Genomic DNA, 18,741 nt, shown 5'->3' on the forward strand with positions numbered 1-18,741 from the left:
CTCTAAAACTGTCCCGCAAAAAACTAATAGTAATCAAAGCCTGTGCATGTCTTAAATGAATCCTGCAACCATAAGCCATAAATTTGTCAATTTAGTGAACACCTGTATTTCAATTTTAAAATGATATAGGGTATGATCTATATGTTAAATCGAATGAAACTACAAAAGATAAATTATAATTCATCCTAAAAAGATTATTATTTTTTGTTTTTCTAAAACTTCGGTCCCCAAAAAGTACAATTATTTTAAGCTTTTATACCTATTTGGTTTTTATTATATTTATTTAACAATGTTAATGGATATAATATTTGTCATAAATCATAATAAAATTTATATTTAATTGATAATCCACAGTATGTATCTGTAATTTATATAAAAACTATTTTAATTTATTTTAATATTTTTGTTATGTTGTGTGACTTATAATTCACTTATTATAGATTAAGTTTTGATAATAGACATTTATTATATTATATTATATGAAAATATAAAATTATACAAATTCAGTATAATATAGTTTGCTAAATTAAAAATGTTGTTAACAAAATATGATATAATTGATTTTTAATAAATATTCGGATTCATTTTTAAATTTTAGTCTAGCTGAATAATTGTATTTGATTATTTATGTTATTAATTTATTATATCCACAAATGTTCTCCTATTGAATAATTAAAATTTCAAAACATCTATTTTTATACTCCTACAACTTTCAAGTACGTATGCAGTTATAATAATTTGGTGTTCAGCATAATTTTTTGAAAATCAATGATGAGCCATAAATAATAAATAATTTGTAACATTTTTATAAAATATAAATATTTGACCGTTTGACTGTATTTGTGTTTAAAAAAAAAATGTTAAATGTTCGAAAAAACGAGAAAATGTTACCAAACAAAAATATAATATATAATAACAAGTAGTAATAACACAAATAACTAAAAGATAACAAAAAATTAGATTAACAAGATAACTTTTTATTCATTTTTTATACACGTATATAAGTTAAGTTTAATCTGCTGAACGTAAATTTTGGTATGTTACGCACTTGTAAAGCGGAGACAACAAATGCCTGTAATGTTACGCCCTATTAACTCCAAAGTATAGGCTTGATCAAAACAATTTACCCGAAATCACTATTAATGGTGATAGGAGCAGATCAAAAACGGCATGACGTGTCGGTAGATAATAAGTAAATCGTATACAAAAAAAATACAAATCTTCAATCAGTGGCGTGCAGTCGTGCAGATTCCTTTTTCCATGTAGGGCAAAGTTAATTTTTTTACACCCACCCAAAACTAAAAGTTATAAATAATATATGTTTTATTAAGGGCCTTTATACAGTTATATATGAAAACACAATATTTATTAAATTTAAAAAAAAAACCACACCCACCCCATTTTCAAGTGGGGCCTAGGCCCCATTTGTGTCTTATCTGCACGCCACTGCCTTCAATATATAAGACTATAATAACTATAGGTACTTGATATGTTCCTTGTTCCGATCTATAATAGAGTCTGAAATATACGTAAGAAAATGATCGATCTTCATGTTATATGAATATAATATTAATAATATGATCATGTTGCATGTATTACCATATAATATATAATATATTTTTGTTATTAAATCGTATACCACCTAATATATTGTATACGATTTAATAACAAAAATAAAGTCAATCTTACATTAAATTTAAAGGAAATATGTAAATTTGTATACAAATACTCAAACCTCGGTTTAAAATAAAAATATGTTCTTAACTTTAAGTTTGATAATAGGTCAATTTAATCTAATATTAAAGCAAGGTTGGTTCTACTCCTGAACACCAAGTTCAACATTTTTGTACCAATTTTCACAAGTTTATTTGAAAATATTTTGCAACGAAATGTTTTGTAACTTACTAGAAATTTCCGAAATCAAGATAAATAAATGACGTTACCCCAGCACCCAATTAAGTTTTAAATTTGTGGACTTTCTTGTAAGTTATCATGGTTTAACAATGGTTACATTTCGTTAAAAAATGGTTACACAATCTTGCGAAAATCGAAACAACAATTTTGAAAGGTTCTAACAAAGTATATTTTCTATATATCGCATTTGAGTCAAAGTATACGCTACATTACTACCTATACACGTCTACATAAGTATGTATACAGGGTGATTCTTTTAAGTGGGTACACTAATTATCTCAAAAAGTATTTACTTTTTTCAAAATATTTTTTTACATGGTTTCAAGTTGTTAAAAAACCAACGTTTTTATTAAAAAATTATATTTTTAAATATTTTTTTATCCTTATAATTTTTCAAGTTTTTTACTTTTTTAAATGACAACATAGAGTTTTAATTTCATATTCCAAAGCAGAATATTTTTCTAAGTATTTTGATTTATAAAAATCGAATTTAGGACAAGTAGTTTATGAGTTATATGTATTTAAAGTTTAGACAAACGGAGTAGAGGACAAACATTTTGCGGGGTAACCCCGTACCACTCCACTCTGCCAATCTAAACTTTATAAATACTTATAACTCAAAAACTACTAACCCTAAATTCGATTTTTATGAATCAAAATACTTAGAAAAGTATCCTGCTTTGGAATATGAAATTAAAACTTTATATGTTGTCATTCAAAAAAGTAAAAACTTAAAAAATGATAAGGATAAAAAATATTTAAAAATATAATTTTTTAATAAAAACGTTGGCTTTTTAACAACTTGAAACCATGTAAAAAAATATTTTGAAAAAAGTAAATAATACTTTTCGAGATAATTAGTGTACCCACTTACAAGAATCACCCTGTATATAATATGATCTTGATTGATTTGATTGTATTGGTGACGTTCAGTGATGATGTCCGTTAACACGACGCTGCAATGTATATATTTTTTTAATATTTTCACCTTTACATTTATCAGGTGTTACCATTATCAACTTTTGATTTTCAAATGACAACCTATACTTAAAATTTCATAAACTAAAAAGGCTATTTTTTCAATGAATTTTCACGTTTAAATTTCATTTTTCGTTAATCCGTTTACAAGATATAGCTTCCCAAAGTTGGGTGGTTTTGGGTGGTGTTTGTGTGTTATAGGTATATGTTAGGTGGTATTTACATACAAACACCATATAAGTGTTGTTTGATAAAAGAATCACCCTGTATATCATATTGTATTTTGAACGGGCGACGAAGTGCACGAAGATCAGCTAGTATAAAATAATAATTTAATGTAGGTTAAGTAAAAGTATAATAATGTATACCTATTTAGGTTTATGTATATAATTAAATTTTAAATAGTATGATGACTTTAAATACTTGAGTCTTGAATGTATGGTAGTACTTTAGTATCTGATATATTTAAGAACTATACTTAACTGATTTTTTGAAAATTTAAAATTTAAGTTAAAGATATCAGGAAAAGTTTGAGCGTGATTTGAACCTCTTTCGATTAATATATATAGTAATAATATTAACTAAGTGTTATATATCAAATCTGACACAAGCGTATTATTCTGAAACGAATTAAACTTAAACCAAAATACATCTATATAGCGTTATATTTCATATTTTTTCATTTTTTCACTGGTGAAGTCGGATTATATACATATACAGCTAAAAATGAATGCTGGTTAATCTGAAGTTAATCATTATTCATTAATATATTTACTTAAAGACTATTAGACGGTTTTCAATCAAAGTTTTATAAATAGATTCTTTGAGATTTTAAGGGTGTTTATAGTCTATTTTTCATCCTATATAGATGACTTATATATTATGGTAACTCATCCATCATGAATTTTGTTCAGGTCACGGAAAAAATAATATTTTTGTTTGTTTTATAATTGGTTGCCGTTGGTCATTAATCATTATTTACTTATTATATTAGAACAATAAAATATAGTAGAAATATGGCATATACATTTTTATAAATATATATTCATAAGAAAAATAATTATTTGCCACAAAAAACACTGAGAAAGATAGCTATATAGTACCTATTAACCTACCTATTACTTATGTTATATAACAACGAAAAAACACAGAAAAGTAAAAATCGATATCGCATTAATATTGGTGATAAGTGAAGATACGATTTCTGATATATTATTTCGTTTATTATGAATAAATATTTTTTTTCTCAATATGTAGGTGTATAAAAATATAAATAAAAAAATTATATATATACAAGATTTCAAGGTTAATACGCACGTACGTAAGTACATTAGCTCATAAGTAGTTATAAGTAATAACTAGTATGAAAAAATCTACTTTGAACATTTTCCTATAAATATTATTATCTATTAAGCAGAGCGTTTAGTGTTTGTATGCGTATAAAAAAAACTGGTTAACGTGGAAGTGCGCACGTGCAAAGACTATAAGGATGTAATTTTTTACCTAACTCAATAAAACCGGTACGGACTGGTGTCTGGTACAATATTTTAATATAAAAATTAAATAATATAGCTATTTTATATTGAACGTTCAATGCCCGGATTCAGTAATGCTCTGCAAAGTATACTGTGCACTGTAGTTTGTCGTAGTGTGCCAGGACGAAAGTGTCCGAGCGATATATATTATATTATTATATAGGTGCATGTATCGCTGGTGTAATTGCCACAAACCTATCGTTTTTTAATTATCACGTAAATAATTGAATTATTTCGATTTTCGAGGCTTTTTCTTGGATTCAAAACCATATTGCATATATATAAGAGGTAAACCGAAAAACTTCATTGACGAATATAAAATACAAATATAACATAGAATGGCGACCAAAATTGACTCATCAGCAAAATTTTTCGATACATTCATCAATTTGGGCTCGAGAATTCTAGACTGTCAAATGTATCTGGGCGCGAAAATAATTTTCAACTCGTTCCTGGAAGCGTTGTTAGCTTGCGCCAGTAGCTGCTTCCCAGCGATAGACACGTTTGACCACGATGAAGATGACTATACACAAACTGAACAAAATAAGGTAATACAAAATTCCACTATTATAGGGAAAAAACCATTTGTATAGGGCAGCAGGGATTTAGGACAATTCGCCGTGGCCGTTTCGACATGGCCATTTAGCTGAAAGGACATTTAGCCATGGTCATTTCGACGAGGCCATTAACTATTTTCGTTATATTCATAATTCAAAAATGATAATAATATTAGTTTAAAAAATACTGATACATTTATACTATAAATAGCTAGGTATTTCGTCATATCAATGAATTTAATAAATATAATAATAATGGTTAAATATAAGAATATAACATTTTTCATTCTATATTTCGTCATATTAATAATAATAATAATAAAGGAAATAAATAATCATAGTACTGGGGTATTATATGCTATGCCTTTTAAATACGTAATGTAGTCTCTACTGTCATATTGTTGTACTGTTTTTAAATTGCGTCTATCTAGATCGGCACATTTTTTAAATTTTTAAGCGGACTTTTCCCTACAATTAATTGAGAGTAACAATAATCACGGCCGGATTTTACTTTTTTTAAACAATTAATAAAAGCCCAGATTGATGGATGGCTGTATACTCCTATTTAAACATTAATAAGTCGTCTATTCACTGCAGCTTCTTCGTGGTTCATTAGTTCTATCTTAGGATTTAACTCTATTATAATAAATGTGAAAAATATCAGGTGAAAAATGTGCTTGGCGTCGACCTCTACCATTTCTATTTATCCTCCCAATATAGGTGTCTTCGAACCATTATAGTAAAGTAGTAAATTATGTAACTCTTCGTCAAGGTATTCGGCAAACGCGTCAACAGCAGCATCAAGATTTTCTAATTTAACAAACGCTAATGCAACAAATTGCCAACAATCATTTTTATAGAAATTGTTAAGTCAGATATTATATTGTTATGCTGAGAAATAAGATATTAATCGTCGATTTGTTTACCTACTGACATCTTCCGTCAAATGAAATAAACAGTAAACACCCAAATATTTTAACGTTTATTTTTATTAATTTTATAGCGGCTTGTTCAAAATAACACGAAATAGAACTAGGATTTAAATTTAAATTTGGTCTTAAATTTTTTAACATTGAAAACATTTTATCATAGGTTTTCGATTGTTTATCTGGTAATAAAATATATACTCACGGAAATGCACTGTCTAGATATTTGACAAATATTACAAATACTTGATTAAACAAAGGAGGAGCAATTTTAAATGTACCGTCTACATACCATATTTTAGAGTTCTGTAGTATATCAAGGTTTCGAGAACGACTAAAAATTAATATTCTATCCGGACTCAATCATTTCCTGTTGATGAAGTGTACATACGATATGAAACTGGTATTTCTAACATGGCTGAATTTTCCGGATTTTGAGGTGCAGCTAGAATTTCTTGTTTTTTGCGTCGTACTTGTTTTTTTAATGCAGCACTATTTTATAATGTTGCTTAATAAATAAATAATAGTTATATAATATAATGTACACCTAAATTTAAAAACATTTTTTTATTATTTACTTTGGCTGCTTCAGACAATGGAATAATACACATGTTAATCACAGTAGAAGTAGGCTCCATACTTTCAGTAACTTTTCTTTTTAGATGTTTTACTGCAAATTCTTCTTATTAATAATTACTTAGTAAATATTTAGAGAGCCCTATTTATATAGAGACTAATAGCGTAACTTAAAAATTTCCCACTACGTAAATGTATATATAATATACTCATGAAAATCTAGTATAGCTTTCGAGCCCCTAAAACGTTTGTGCCATGATACAACAGCACCCTTTGAACCTTCTTATTTACGCAACTGATGCGCTAGCTGCACCTCTATATCATATTAATATCTTTTATTTATTAAGAATACATTATTTCAACTTAGAACTTGTAATTATATAAGTTGTCTTAAAATATACTTTTATACTTTTATCTGTATTTTTTATGTAATCAAATACTATATTAATATTCTAAAATATTATTTTTATTTTTTTTAAAGGAATTATGTTTAGGTCATCTTTAAACATTAAATTAAGAAGTTGTTGTATCTATATTTGTACTATAAATATGACTCTTGTCTCTTTTAATGCACCTATAATCATAATATATAAAATTAATTAGATACATTTTGTTGTGATTTGTTACAGATTAAACAAAACTGAAAATGTACTTACTAAAGCAGTCAATCAGAAAAAAAATTAAAAACCTTCTGATAAACAAATACAACTTATTGTTTCCTAATATCTACCTATTTTAAGGTTCTGATGTATCAATTTACTATACATTATGGATTTTTAATAAAGTATCAGTTACCTATTTCCTTGTAAATACATTTACCTTTATCTTTACGAAAATTACCTAACGATTTAAAAAATCCCACCTTCTTAAACAGTACTAAATAAAAACAATCTTCTTAATACATATTTAGGTACTAACTAGTTGAATGATAAGATATACTAATTGATAGTATTGCTATTTACTGATGCTTCATATGTAAGCCGTTGGTACCTATATCGGCTATATATATAAATATTAAATATAATATAATATTTTATACGTAAAAGATACGGGGAACTAGGGAAACCCATGAAGAAATCGGTTACAATTTTTTTATAGGTTGGTCAAGTCGTCAAGAATATGACATTAAATTTTATGTAAAATTATAATATAGGTTATCGGTTTTGCTTAAAAATCTATAAAAAATGTTAGTTCGTTGTGGGTAAAATGCGATAAAATTGTCTGATGATTGTAAGTCTCGCATTCAAAATTGTGTGAAATTGTTTGAGGGTTTTGTAACTGAAACCGGATACAATCTAATAAATTAATATATTGAATTTATTATAGGCATGCCAAGAATATGAGTGTAAGAATTGTGTAGATTTATATTGTTTATTGATTTTTTGTACAAAACCTGGTAAAGTTGTTAGTTTGTTGTGGGTAAAATGCGATAAAATTGTCCGATGATTGTAAGTCTTGCTTTCAAATCGATCTGAAATATATTGATAGTTTTGTAACTGAAAACAGATACAATTATATAAATATTTCATATCTTATTATGTAACAAATAAAATTACAGAATAATAGTGTATAATAATTTATTATTAACAAACAATAAATCAAATATATTAAACTCAATTAAAGTATTAAAAATAAATCTATGTTATTGTGTACACATAATCTAGATAAATTTTAATATATGTTATATAACTATATTATTATAAGCAATAAAACTATTTAAATATCCATAAGCCATAAAAAATTAATCCTTAAACTGGGCATGACTACATCACTACATCAGAGGCGTACTCAGGACTGTCAGGAGTTTTCGATGGGGGGAGGTTGAACATTTTATTTTTTATCACTGGGACTTTGTCACCTTCTTTTTAAAAATATTAAATATGACCATGGTAATGTACTCAACAGAAAATAAATTACAAAAATAAAACATTTTTATTCAAAGAACAAAATTAAGTTTTCTTGGTTTTTTAGCTAGTTCATTTATAACTTCATCGGCGGTAAGTGACACTTTTTACTAATCTTACTTACCTATCTAATCTTACAGTTCTTAACAGATAATGCATGCAATCGTTGTATATTGCATGTTGACATAAAATTTAAAATAGATATATATTTTGTTTATTTTTTCCCTTAAAAAAAATTTTTTTTTTAGAAAATTGCTGCTGTGAGTTATATTATATATAAGTACGAACGCACAAGATTACATAGGTTAATGAGGTCATGGGGGGGGGGGGTTCAAACCCCACGCCCCCCCCCCCCCCTTGAGTACACCTCTGGCACTACATAATATCATCATATATAATAATTTAAATTACTTTTGATACCATTTTAAAATACCTTTGTAGATATTAATGTTGTTAGAAAATAATTTAGCTATTTATTAAAATTGATAAAACATTTACTTTACCCCAGTTTTAAACTAACAAAGACATCACCAACATAAAATAATCTTATTTTGCATAAAAATATATTTAATTAATAAATACAATATTAAGGTTAAAACAAAATAATTAAAGACGTAAGTGTCATCGGTGGGTGGCTTCTTCATTCAAAATTTCATTATATTGTCATTGTTATTAGCTCATACTCTTATTGTGCCGATTGCGTGTAGATTGTGTATTTATTAATAAAATAAAAAAAAAAATGTATAAATAAACAAAATTGTTCTGTAATCAAAATGTTATATTATATAGGAATACGGTATTCCGAATACCGAATAGTTTTATGTAGAAAATTAATTAGTATAATATTTTATTTTTTTATTTTACAAAAAAATTACATATAGTATTTATATAAACAATAGATAAGTTACATTAAATATGGTAGGTATACATTATAATATTATTATTATTATTATTATAATATTTTTTATTTTATATTTATTATTGATTTAATTAGTTAGTCACTAAAATAAGAACACTCTTCTTTTCTTTAACAATAATGTAAACAGCCGTCAGTGACAACTGAGAACTTGATCGGTTTGTTTTTACCAACTCGTGAGACGTATTTGTCCTTAAGTTCGAAAAGCTTTTAAGTTTTTCAAAAGTAGTTTTTTCAAAAGCTCAAGTATATATGCCGAAATCTGAAGTCATGTGTACCAATGCCGACGAAAAAATTATAGAAATGGTTCGTTCTCATGTATATAACGATCTTTCACACCCGAAATACATGGATAGTGCACATAAAGATAACATTTGGAGTTCTATAGGAAATGAAATAGATCTAACGGGTAAATGGTATTTGTTAGCACTTAATTATGTGTTATTTAGTATAAATAACATATTTTTACTAAACAACTATTAAGAATTTATGTTTAGATTATTATTTAATTTAAAAATTCATAAATTGTAAAATTGATAAATTTTATTTTATTATATTCAGGTTATATTTTAATAATTGATATACACTTTTTAAATGAACAATTGCTAGTCGCTAATGACAATAGTATGTAATTTACATAAAAAACTTCAAGCTAAAAAAAATAATAATAATAATGTTAAAAAACACAACTGTTAAAAAATAACTTATAAAGTATTATTTTTGCTGAATTAATTTTATAATAAGTACCTATAAGACGCAATATACAGTAAAATTAAATAGTAGTAATAGTAATAATAATAGATGCGATTTTATGTCGTTAAATTTTTTCATTTTGCCACGATACAGATCCTGCTGGGGAATTAAAAAAATCTTTATATAATTCTCGTGTTGTGAACGCTGCCCGTCCAGCTCCACCACCTTGCAAAGGTATATTATTCAGAGTTATATTTGAAACGGGTTCATTTATATTTTGAAAAACTTCATTGGCACAATTGCTCTATTTTTTTATGTAGTTGTGAAGAACGCAAGTCGTTAAAATAATATAGTCCACGTTTTCTGGTTTAGACTGTATCCTTCTGTTGTAAATACGAAATTTTTGTAGTATAGAATTCCAAAACAAGTTTCGACTACTCTCCGCGTTCTACAAACACGATAGTTATAAATTCGTTTGGACAGTCGTCAAGTTGCTTCCCAGGATAAGGTCTCATTAAGTACGTTTTCAGTGGAAACGCTTCGTCGCCTAGTATAACGTACGGTGCAGGGCTATTGGTATTTAGTAGAATTTCATCATTAGGAATATTTAATGAACCATTTTCTAATGATTTTCCTAAATTAGAATGTGCCAATATGCCACCGTCGCTATTTTTACCGTAAGCACCCACATCTGACATCTACTGCTATAAAATTATAATTTGCATCCACTAATGCTAGCAAAACAACTGAAAACGCTTTTTTGTAGTTAAAAAAATTTGAAACAGAATTTGCTGGGGCTTGGATAGTGACATGTTTGCCGTCTAGCGCTCCCAGACAGTTAGGAAAGTTCCAAACGTTCCAAAAATCATTGGAGATTTGTTTCCATCGTTCTTCAGTTGGTTGAGGCATAACTTCAGGCATCAAATTTTTTACTATACTTTGACAAGTGTCAATTACTATTTTATAAACCGTTGCGTGACCGAGACGATAACTGAAGGAAATAGTCTTAAACGAATCTCCCGTCGCTAAAAACCTAAATAAAAAAACAAAATTTGTTTAAAATTATAAATATATTATACTTATATTAGATTCTGAGAAATATTAGAAATATTAAAAATAAATAGGTACATTTTTTTCGATTTTTGACAACATTTATCAAATTGAAATCAAATAAAAATTAATTTAATTTCAAACAATAAATTATAAAATAAATATTTTTTTATTGTTTTTAACAAGATATGTTTCAAAAATGTGGGTATTGGTTTTAAGATATGAGATTTTTTTGATCCGATTTAACATTCAATGTTAAATATTGTATAATATTGAATAATGTTCATCTTAATACGATTTTAATACTTATGCTAATGCATAGCATATTTTAACATACAAAGTACGGGGCACTAGTGCCCCCCAGTGATATTTTAATGCTACTCACTGGTGGGTGATCGTGCCACAATGCCACTGACTAATACATTCTCATAACGATCGATAGGTACCAATGTCAATTATTATGTATATAATATATGTATAAAGAACATAAAACTATTTTAAGCTTTCGACTCTTGTATAGTTTATCCCATACTATATAATAAACAATAATAATATTTTATTGAATGTAGAACATGTCACATGCTCACAACTATTTTGTCGGAATTGTTTATGTTTATACTATATATACCTATTGATAATATAAATTATACAAATAGATATAATTGTACTGATGTAGTACGAAAATAGTACACGTAATTTTAACAATGCTATCAATTTCTTCAGAAGTCGTCGATCGTCACCGTAAATTGAAGGTTGGGTGGGAATAAGGTGCTATATTACATTTCTAATTTTCTACATATTTTGAATTTTCGTCCTATACTCCTGATAAAAGACAGGAGAGGCGACCATACACTGTATAGGTAAATTTTATATTACTTTTATACAATTGTTTAGAAGTATTCATATTTCATACCATTGTTCTGTGATTGAAATATCAAATACTTATACTCGTCCAGGTCCGGATTGGATAGTCTCGGCCCTTCGAGAAATATTTTTCAATCGGTCCGTAATTTGCTATAAAAGCCCATATTGGACGAATTTTAGTATTAATAAATAGTAATAGTCTTTTTATTTTTTTTATTTTTTTTATTTATCTAATTATCCTGTTTATTGACTGTATACCTAGTGTATACTATTATAATATAGCTGTCATTAAAATGCTAAGTTTCTGGAATCTAAAGAGAAAAGAAGGAAACTACCTGACCCAGAGCTATACCAGAATCAAGAATTTATACAAACATTTTTTTCCATAGATTCAAACATATAATTTTAAATTTTAACACGTATTTTTTTAAATACAGATACTGATAGAAATATATATACTCTGTTCTACTTATTTTATCAAAGTTTTATTGTTGAAAAATTGGTTATTTTGATATAATAATAATATCTCGAATCCCGGAAAAAAAATTCCCGGTAAATAAAATCCCCGGAAACAAAAAAAATAATGATAATAAAAAATCCCCAAAGCAACTAATTAGTATTTAAATAATAATAATAAAAATAATAATATTATCTTATATTATATCTTTATACCTATATTATTAATTAATATATGCAACAAATATTCATTTACAAAATTTATATTTAAAAATTCAAAGTTGTACTAAGTATGAAAAAAATATAAAATAATAAAATATAAATGTATAAATTAGAACACGTATAAAAAATTAAAAACGAAATTGACGCCGATCGAGCACAGTTAGCATTGGATGCTTTAGGTGAACCAAGACGTACAAAAAGAGGACAAAATCAAACAATAAATATTCGCTTGAAAGAGTTAGTTATAAGACAAAGTGAAGATAAATTAAGCATTGGAGACTTTTTGACAGCTGTGTCTAACAATATACGAAAACGAACTGACTGAATCGAATCTGACTATAATTTTACTATACCTAATTATATATATATATATATATAATTTTTTTATTGATTAACTAACTAATATTATATTATTATTATATACACTATAAAAATAAAAACAATATATACAATTTTTTTCCAATTTTTAAACTACATATATGATATAATAAATATAATTTAAATGCATTTTATAGTGCATTTCTTATAAAATAATAATATGTTGGTACAAATTAAAAATTCATGTTTATTAAAAAATTTTAATGTTTTAAATGTAATTGTATAATTGTATAGAAATTAAATGTTTTATGCTGTATATGTATATTAATGTATCATTATTATTATTTATTATTTTTTTTTTTTTACCAACTAATATACATACTCTAATAGTCTAATATACTAATTAGGTATATTATTATAATTATGTAATTTTTTAAATAGTTGCTTTGGGGATTTTTTTCCGGGGATTTTTTTTCCAGGGATTTTTTTTCCGATTACCTAATATCTCAAATTCTAAATAAATAAACCTATATACAACTTGTAGATGTATTTTTCAGTAGAGTACAGTTGTTAATAAACCTATATCAAAATTGTTGAGGTAGGAGAGTTGATTTTCTTTCTATGTTCCTCTGGTAGACAATTTTATTGAAGTGCCACCCAGTGAAAATTACTTAAAATATGCTCTGTGCTATTGTGCTAATGTATTTTGAACCCAGAGGATTATTTTAGTATCTATAATCTTAGATAACAATTTCTGTTTATCAGAAACTACAGACTTAAAGCCATGAAGATTAAATATCTATCTTATCTCTAATCTTCATGCTTTAAGCAAAGAGTACTTCGAGTTCGAGAGCAGCTGCTGTTAAGCCGTTAAGCGACTACTCGTTAGTTGTTGTTATATAGTCTGATAGTCGTTGGTTGTTCGTACTTCGTGAATCTTGTCGGTGAGAAATGGCCAAGTTGTGGGAAACTGGGAAAAACGTCTCGCAAAATCCGTTACAAAACACAAAAATAAAATGCAAAAGGGCGCGAATACATAAATACATCATTGATTTGTATTACAAGGTGGTGCATGTTTAGGAATACTATAAATTCTGATTTGAAAATTTTAATTTATTTTGACCAAGTTCGGTTATCTTCTTTTTTTCTTTTTTTATTGTCATCCATGAAATTTCGGGACAAGACGTACGTATTATATTTATTACTCTGAGGACGTACCCCAATTTCGTCATGGGATAGAATAATTTGTTACTAACATCAATATAATAACCGTTTGGGTTTTAATCAGATGTCGTTTCTTAGTTAATATAATAATACATGAAAATTTTTCACCGACTGGCGACTATCAAGTTTACTATCGAGGGAATGAGATGTTCCAAGTTCCAAGACGTGCTTCCTGTTCCTTCTTTCCTACTTCCTTCTTCCTAACTCCTAAGCGTTTCATCATATTACGTTATTCAAATAATTTCTTTTTCGTTTCTCTATAATATATTCATTGTATTCCGATTTCATTAATATTACGCATAATACGTTCGATTCATACACGAAGCCATGTACGCCGTAAAAACACCCAGCAAATACATGACAGCGAAAACTAGAAGAGGTACATTCATTTTATTATTTAAAATACCCAGAAGATTACCTATTTTGACCCAAAACTCTATGAATAATTGTTGTTAACATTTTTATCCAGGCATCCGCCACAGTTTTGATCGATTAGATTCTTTTCGAGAAAACTTCAAAAAAGTCAATGGGACAGAAGAAGAAGAACTACCATCGTACGTATTTATTCAAATATTTTAAACCAAAATGCCAGTTAAATGTGTTGATTGTTGGTTATGTCTTAAAGTCCTGAACCAAAGCCGGTATTTCATTCAAATGGCCATCGTAAGGCTTTAAACAAGTGCCCTCCATCACCCCAAGATGTCTTAAGTCCCCAACATGAGAAACTAATCCATTACATCAATGACTGTAAGTATAACAAGTATTTATTCTAAGTTATCAAACTATCTATGTTTTAACACGTTGACTGCCATGTGGCTGCTGGTGGTAATTTATTTTGTTATTTTCAAAATTTATACTTTTGCGACTGCCGCCAACCACAGTTGATCAAAACTACCACACCATATGACTGCTGACAGCCATAACTAAATATGTTTTTATATTATCAAATTATCCATGGTGCTACAATTATGCACTAAAAAAAACGTCATGGAATAGCGGTAATCATTACAATTTTTTTGATGTAATACATATATAATATTTACAATTTTTTTTTATATTTTTAAACTTTTTTTTAAATACATAGCATAATTATAGTTAAAGTTTGGATTTGAAGGCAATATAATCAATAAAAAAAATAATTTAAAATGTAAAATTAGGCAAAAAAATTATTTAATTAATATAAAAATCAATTCAAAAATATGCTACAAAAATAAATACACTAACTATTTGGTATTAAAAAAAATCACTATATGTTCTTTGATAAACTGTCATTAGTGACAGTTTGGCCTCAAAATATTTTTATACATCAAAAACGAGTACTTTTATGGCAATATCAAATACTTGATGACGAGATGCAATCCATCATAACATAGAAACATAACATTGACAATGCACTGTCTTCACTCTTCACAAGCTCTTATAAATTTGTAACGATATACGTAAGCTGTGTATAAAATTATTAAATCAACTGAAATTTAAACATAAAAAAACCATATATACCCAAAAAAGGCAAAAAAATAAATATACCCATTGTCTTAGAATTAAATAAAATATATTTTTGTGTTATGATTATTAAAAGAAAGGCTTTTGCCTTCAAATCCAAACTCTAATTATAATATACAAAATTTGAAATGACTCTGAAAAATATACTTGGCACATACGATGATAGAATATTGTGTAACAACCGGCAGGCGGCAGCCACATGGCAGTCAACAATATATTATATTTGATTTAAAATGTTAAATCTCTATTTTATATAGATGTATCACTTTTTGAGTAATCCACTTGCTACTTATAGTATTTATTTCTACAAATATTAAATTCATCATTAATACGACTGTTGGGTACTTTAAACCAACAAATCCCAATCTTTTTTCCACAGTGCTCTGATGTGAATACCAATAAATACAGGCAATAATAGTTTTGATATAATATATTTTAAAATCCAGTGCATTAACTTATGAAAAATCTTGTATGTACATTTTCAAGCTATAAGTATTTAAATAAAATATTTTTATATTTTTAAAATGAAAACAAATTTAACAAATTATAAAAATTAAATATATTTTGTTTAGATTCTAAAATATTAACTTTTTACATTTATTTATCTGAAAAAGCGTGATTAGTATTTAGTTTTTGATCCGGTTTTTGAGTTTACAAATATGTTAACAATATCATTTTTGAAGTTAAAGGTATTTATGGAATCAATATAAATTATAAGATAAGAAATTCAAACTTATATTAATAATCCATATTGCATAATTAGATTGATTGGTATTCAAAACATTGGAATGAAAATAGGTGTTTTTGTATGGAAAATCATCAATAAAATGTCCTACTTTTGAGTACTGGGAGTCAAATGTCCTAATCTTTGTAAGGGTGGGGGGGGGCATTAACTAAATGATACTTAATACATTAAATAATTGTTTTTTGTACATTATTAATTCTTTCATAATAAAATGTGTATTCTTCAGTACCCATTGGCCATTGACTATGTATATAATTTGTGTGTTCAAATTATAAACAATTTGAAAAGACATTGCTTACCACATATACTTGTAGTGTCAGGGATACTATTTTTTTTTATTGATTCCAAACAGATCAGTGAGAAAACATATTTTAGTTGTTCAAAGCAAAACTTATCAATATGAATATAAAATTTTTGAGTTTAATACAGGTATGAAATATTGAATAAAATGTATAGTGTGGTACTAATAGCTCTAAATCATAATATTCAAAATATAAAGAGGTAGATCAATATATTTTATTAGAAAAAAATCAAATAATTTAATACTTTCACTTAATATTATTTGTATTGTGCTTTATTCACTACTTTAACCTCAGAATTATGAATTTCAGCTTGGCACTCGGTTATAGAAGATGAAGAATCATCTATAAGTATGTTTGTTTTATTTATTGCTTTTGATTAATTTAAATTGGTATTAAGTTATAATATTCTTCTATAATTGTATTAGGTTCACAAAAAATAATTTACTTCCAACCTGAAAACACTGCAGAAGTTCTAAACGGTATATTATAATACTTAAAATTAAAAATGTAATTTTTATTAGATTTGTATTCTTTTTTTTAGGTTTTCAGGCATTTGATTTAGACACATATTGGATCAAGCGTTTATACAATAATATCACTAAGTCAGTGCCATAAGTTTTTGGTATAGTGAATTATTTTTTTAGAAATTATTTTACCACTCGCCCATAACTCACAATATATTGAAGACACATGAACACTTGCGCGAATGATTAGTCATTATTGTGTCAAAAACCGTAGAAATGAATCTATGTCTTTAAACACTGAATGGGACAGGAGGGAAAATATGGCAACTAGTAGTTAAGTAGTATTACCTAGTAGTAGAATTCAATGTTATATAAATATCAATTTTAAAATATTATTGTAAAAGTATTGATTTTAGTGAATTGTTGTTTCCTTATAATGAACTTTTGTTTGTTTATAGTTATTATTATTTTTTATTATTATTATTATTACTATTATTATTATTATTATCACATTATACAAATTTATGTTGTGAGTTATCTGAACAAGACTGAAATTTGTGTAAAAAAATTACTTAATGTGCGATCATTTTATTTTTAATCCTTATTGTTTTGAATATATGAGACCTAAAGCCAATATTTATTGTTTGTTAAAGTTTAATATTACGTTTTTACTGTATGTAAAAATATTATATAATATTTAATTCCCAACGATTTTGAATATTGGCCTTTTGTCTCATTTATGTAAAATTTCTGTATGAAAAAAAAAATCTTTATTTATCTATTATTTTTAAACATAAAATAATTGAAAGGGAACATGCAAAATAAAAAAATAATTTCAACTATGAATTTTTGCCTGATTAACAATTACTTGCTTGGTAATAAGTAACAACAAACAATTAGTTCCTAGGAATTTGTTTTTGTGTATCAATTCAATTATTTTATAATACTAAGCAAAGACTGATGAGCTTTTACAATACACCTACTTAGTCTTGTGTTATAAACCAAAACTTCGTTTGAATTGGTATACTGATATTAAATTTGTTTATATAAATTGTTATTAGCTACTGTTACTTGTATGACTATGATAGGTGTTAGATAATCAAATTATTTTGTTTAATTGTTGGTAATGAGAATGATTATTGTATTTAGTAAATAGGTACCCAAAGTTGCCACATACTTCTTATAAATGAATGCATGAATTGTTTTATGTACAACTGAAAAATGTTATATATTAGTATGCTTTATTTGAATGAATAAATAGTAATTAAATGTTATTTTTAGTTCTAAATTTTTTTATATAGTCACGACACTAGCATACTCCCAAAAACAACAAAAATTATATTGTTATATTGGTAACCTATTTCAGCTATTTGTTACAATTATAATTGCTACAACGCTTAGTAAATAATAACATACGGTATTTAATGATTAAATAAAATTTTAAGTTTGGAAACAAACCATAGTAAATATTACAAATGCCGAAATTTTTATTTTTGAAAATTGTCTATCTTAATCTCTCAAAAGTATCAACTAAGTTCTATTTGTTGTTGATAACCACTCTAAAAGTTGGAAATCAAAGCACCGTTCGCTATAC

General features: G+C 26.5%; 1 protein-coding gene, 1 long non-coding RNA gene and 1 pseudogene across 2 annotated transcripts; 2 read left to right on the forward strand and 1 right to left on the reverse strand.

The window, feature by feature from the left end:
- The first annotated feature begins 4,465 nt into the window (after positions 1-4,465).
- On the forward strand, positions 4,466-7,284 carry LOC149056052 (uncharacterized). The gene is made up of 2 exons (XR_016191717.1): positions 4,466-4,975; positions 7,116-7,284. It is a non-coding gene; the product is annotated as an uncharacterized LOC149056052 (long non-coding RNA).
- Positions 5,688-6,699, reverse strand: LOC149056053 (uncharacterized; annotated as a pseudogene).
- Positions 7,285-14,225: 6,941 nt separating the features above from the next.
- LOC107163490 (uncharacterized) lies at positions 14,226-18,421 on the forward strand. The gene is made up of 6 exons (XM_015510947.2): positions 14,226-14,512; positions 14,603-14,687; positions 14,759-14,880; positions 16,993-17,031; positions 17,109-17,162; positions 17,225-18,421. The coding sequence occupies exons 1-6, from the start codon at positions 14,461-14,463 to the stop codon at positions 17,296-17,298; spliced, it is 426 nt and encodes a 141-aa protein (XP_015366433.1). The 5' UTR covers positions 14,226-14,460; the 3' UTR covers positions 17,299-18,421.
- The last annotated feature ends 320 nt before the right edge of the window (positions 18,422-18,741 follow it).

The sequence above is a fragment of the Diuraphis noxia genome, unplaced genomic scaffold, assembly GCF_037042655.1.
Source record: "Diuraphis noxia isolate RWA-SAM2 unplaced genomic scaffold, SU_Dnox_SAM2 contig0004, whole genome shotgun sequence".
Classification (NCBI taxonomy): domain Eukaryota; kingdom Metazoa; phylum Arthropoda; class Insecta; order Hemiptera; family Aphididae; genus Diuraphis; species Diuraphis noxia.

Bases quoted from the DNA above. Each gene is read 5' to 3' on its own strand.
- LOC107163490 (XM_015510947.2), top strand. From the start codon at position 14,461: ATGTACGCCGTAAAAACACCCAGCAAATACATGACAGCGAAAACTAGA. The intron at 14,513-14,602 runs GTACATTCATTT...ATTTTTATCCAG, and splicing joins GACAGCGAAAACTAGAAGAG to GCATCCGCCACAGTTTTGAT. The intron at 14,688-14,758 runs GTACGTATTTAT...TATGTCTTAAAG, and splicing joins GAAGAAGAAGAACTACCATC to TCCTGAACCAAAGCCGGTAT.